Source organism: Papaver somniferum, chromosome 10 (assembly GCF_003573695.1).
Source record: "Papaver somniferum cultivar HN1 chromosome 10, ASM357369v1, whole genome shotgun sequence".
Taxonomy (NCBI): domain Eukaryota; kingdom Viridiplantae; phylum Streptophyta; class Magnoliopsida; order Ranunculales; family Papaveraceae; genus Papaver; species Papaver somniferum.
Window position 1 is genome coordinate 10,533,407 of NC_039367.1, and position 3,681 is coordinate 10,537,087.

The 3,681-nt window shown below is 34.3% G+C and overlaps 1 protein-coding gene across 1 annotated transcript; it reads right to left on the reverse strand.

Annotated features, from left to right (window-relative positions):
* Nucleotides 1-865: 865 nt before the first annotated feature.
* On the reverse strand, nt 866-3,409 carry LOC113319695 (acyl carrier protein 1, chloroplastic-like). The gene is made up of 4 exons (XM_026567937.1): nt 3,193-3,409; nt 1,540-1,638; nt 1,284-1,406; nt 866-1,202 (listed from the first exon to the last, which is right to left on the reverse strand). The coding sequence occupies exons 1-4, from the start codon at nt 3,250-3,252 to the stop codon at nt 1,077-1,079; spliced, it is 408 nt and encodes a 135-aa protein (XP_026423722.1). The 5' UTR covers nt 3,253-3,409; the 3' UTR covers nt 866-1,076.
* Nucleotides 3,410-3,681: the final 272 nt, after the last annotated feature.

Here is a 3,681-nt window from a genome sequence, read left to right on the forward strand (position 1 = left end):
ATGCTAGTAGTGGACACACACCGATAAATAAGGTTACGAAAAATCCCTGAATAAGAAAATTTTCTAAGAACTCTAATAAAAAAAATCCATTCAAATCTGTCAAATGCCTAACAGATCAAGTTTTAAAGCCGTAGTACCAAAAAATCCCTGAATCATTTCACGAGCAACAACGATATTGTTATGAATAGCTCTACCAGTCACAAAGACAAAGACAACTTTGATAAGGTGAGATTAGTTTCTTAAAAGAGGCCTAATTCTATTACCTAGAATCTTAGATACAATTTTATACGAAACATTACGGAGACTAGCTAGAATCTTTGATAAGGTGAGATTAGTTTCTTAAACATTACAGAGACTAGCTTGTCTAGAATCACATGGCATTTCATGGTCTTTAATCTTAGGTATGTAAGAGAAATGTATGTCTAAGACATGCCCACATTCAAAAAATCTCTTGTGACCATATCAATGACATTTTTACCTATAAGACTCCATTCTTTCCACATCTATAAGACTCCGTTCTTTCTACATCTCCGGAGCAAAAAAATAAACAGGTATGCCATAAGAGATGAAAGGTTGATTACAAACAGGTCTGCTACAAAAGATGAAAGGCTGATAACAAAAGTTGTAAGGTTGATAGAGGCAATTTTTAAAAGACTTGAAAATTTAAAATACAAAAAAACATAGTGTACGATACAGATACAGATACAGATACAAACACAATATATGTTGTCCTTATTATGAAATCGAGTGTAAGATAAAGATATATGAAATCGAGTGTAAGATGCTACTTAACATGTTTTTGGATGTAATTAAAACACTATCAGTTTTTTAGATTATTATTTCGTTTGTATGTGCATGGGAATAACACATCATAAAAATAACATAATTAAATATTAGGAAGTTCCAATATAACCGTTGATATAAAAATAGAAAATCCAAACAAAAAAATTAAACTAGCTAAAACAAAACATAAGTTTAATTTAGAACAAACATTAAGGCATAAATAAGAACGGAGAAAGTGAGCCAGATCTCATTTGTCCAGGAATTTTCCTTCTAATCTAAGTTACTTTCGCCTTTTAAGCTTTGGATTCACAAAGCTTTTCTATCAGATCAGCTGCATCTTGAACAGTTGCAATGGTCTGTGCACTTTCTTCCTCTACAGAAATGTCAAATGCCTCTTCAAGCCCCATTACAATCTCAACCTAATAGCATATAACAAAAGTCAGAGTATATTTTATATGGAATATAAACAGTAGTGAAGTTGAAGGCAGTTTTGAATATACCGTGTCAAGGGAATCAGCTCCAAGAGTAGAGAACTTTGATTCTCCGGTGACTGCAGAGTCAGCTGGAAGGGCCAATTGTTTCCTCACAATTTCACACACCTTATCCACGGTCTCAGGTCTTGCCTGGTCAAACAAAATAAGCATCAAATCATCAGTCACTACTAGGATTGGGCAAGAACGTTGCTGAATCATGTTTTGGTGGTTTTGTAAGTGATCAACTGGAGAAAGTTGGCAAATTCAGGGTTAGAAAACTTACAACACAGGAAACACGAAGAGAGCGCAACCTGAGAGATGGAAAGCTTTTTCTTTGAAGGGACAAAGAAAATGGCTTAAGACTAGAAATTCTGTTTGTTGCCTGCTTAAAATGTAAAAAAGAAACTTATTAGTTCAGCCCAGTTAACAGATATGATTGTAACACGTCAGAGCTGTATTTTCATTTGCACCATACTACAGATAACAATTTAACTACGGGTATCCGCATAGAAAAGTCCTAGACAAAATCTGAATAAGAAATCGCTGTTAATCACTGACTCTCTGTTACAGATGTCATAGAAATGCCAGAACATGACTTTACACCCAAAACAAAGTACACTATCATGACACTCCTTTATCGGTATTATAACTTTGGTTCCTCTCAAGAAATAACACATGTGAAGAGACTCTAGCTTTTCTGAGTCAAAATATCTAACACTTCATAAGACAGTTAACAATTTAACAACTTACCAAGAAACACTAGCCATAAGCATTTCTGCAAAACTACTTTAGATCCATTTCTTACTATCGATAATTCAGAGCATAAGAAGTTTATTAAGAGCATGCATAGCAAAGCCATGGATACATATTTTTCTAACTAACATTCAGGCAACAAGAAGTTTTAAACTACGCATGGAGAAACCCTGGATAAACCACTGTTTTTGTAATTAATGGCGAACCAGTGTCTTACACAATTTTGCAGTAAACACTGATCCATACACACATCCATAGAATATTTCAGATTTATTTTCCAACGAGACTACATTTCAGGTTCAAGTGCTAACCAGTTCACTGAGATTATACACACAGAAATTCCTAGATAGAATCTCAATTATATCATTATATGTAATTGTTAGACACTCGGTTTATATCCAATCACTTCACGCACGAAACAGTACACTCTAAAACAGAATGACTGCTTATAGTTCAGATTAATCGAATGTCAAAGTGTATCTACAGGAAACTAAACATATTGATGCAAAGAACTCATTCTCACTGCTACCTACGAATCAGTGACTTCAGCATCACATATTGATATAATACAAGAATTTTGGTAGGCTTTTTACCACTACACAGGATCTTCTTAGAAAAGTATTATCACTCTCTTGTCTTGATACAAAGTCAGCCTCATCAAATTAACTACCAAAACTTCTTAGTAAGAAGAATAACTGCATCTAAGATCTGCAACATACTCGATTACATTTCCATGACTCCAAACTATATCAAGAAAATAGAACCCCAACTAGTGATATAAGAAGAGCTATGACAGCGAAAGAAATATAACACACACTTAGATTTCCTACTTCGCTTTTTCCTTTTAAATAGATTTTATAATACAATCTCTTTTTCTAAATTTAAGATTACACTGCAGATATAGCAAACAGAGGTTAACCAAATCAACTTAAATCCAACCATGGGAGTCAAAAGTAAACTTGGCTCCCAGATCAAATCCTATTTATCCAAATTCACAGATCATAATTATTGATTCACTTGGTAAACCATTGGATTTCAAAATGGAACATTTGGATCACTCAACATCAAACTCTAAGGATCTCAAAATCGAAATATGCTACCTAGAAAATAATAAATCAACTAAGCAAATACAAAAAAACAAAATCATTAAAGAATAAACAAAATGAAAATTTTATTTTTATACCTTGCATGAAAAAGATGATGGTGCAGAGACGGAAGTGACAACTCCAATAGATGATGCCATTAGATTGGATCTTTAAGGTTATGATCTGATGAGTTGTGATTAGAAAACCCTACTTAGATTCGGAGGAAACAAAGAGAATACGAGAAAGGGAGAGAGAGGCGGAGAATACCAAGAGTGTGTGTTAATATGATTTTAGGGAGTGTGTTAATGTGTTTCTTTGTACCTGGGGTTTATTATATGGTTTTTTCTTTCGCCTCGTTTTTCACTTTGTTATCATCGAACTGTCTAGATTCTGCGAGGTCAAAATTTGATTGTTTACTGCGACATCAAAAGTAATGTTGCTTTTGTGACGTGATTACACGTGTAAAAGTAATGTGTGGGGTCCGATACAGTTTATCAATACCTAACCACCTGGTTGTTGGCTTTATTCACCTGCACGCTACAAACTGTTGGGACGCTTGAGACGGCTAAGACGCAGCCATTGCCAAG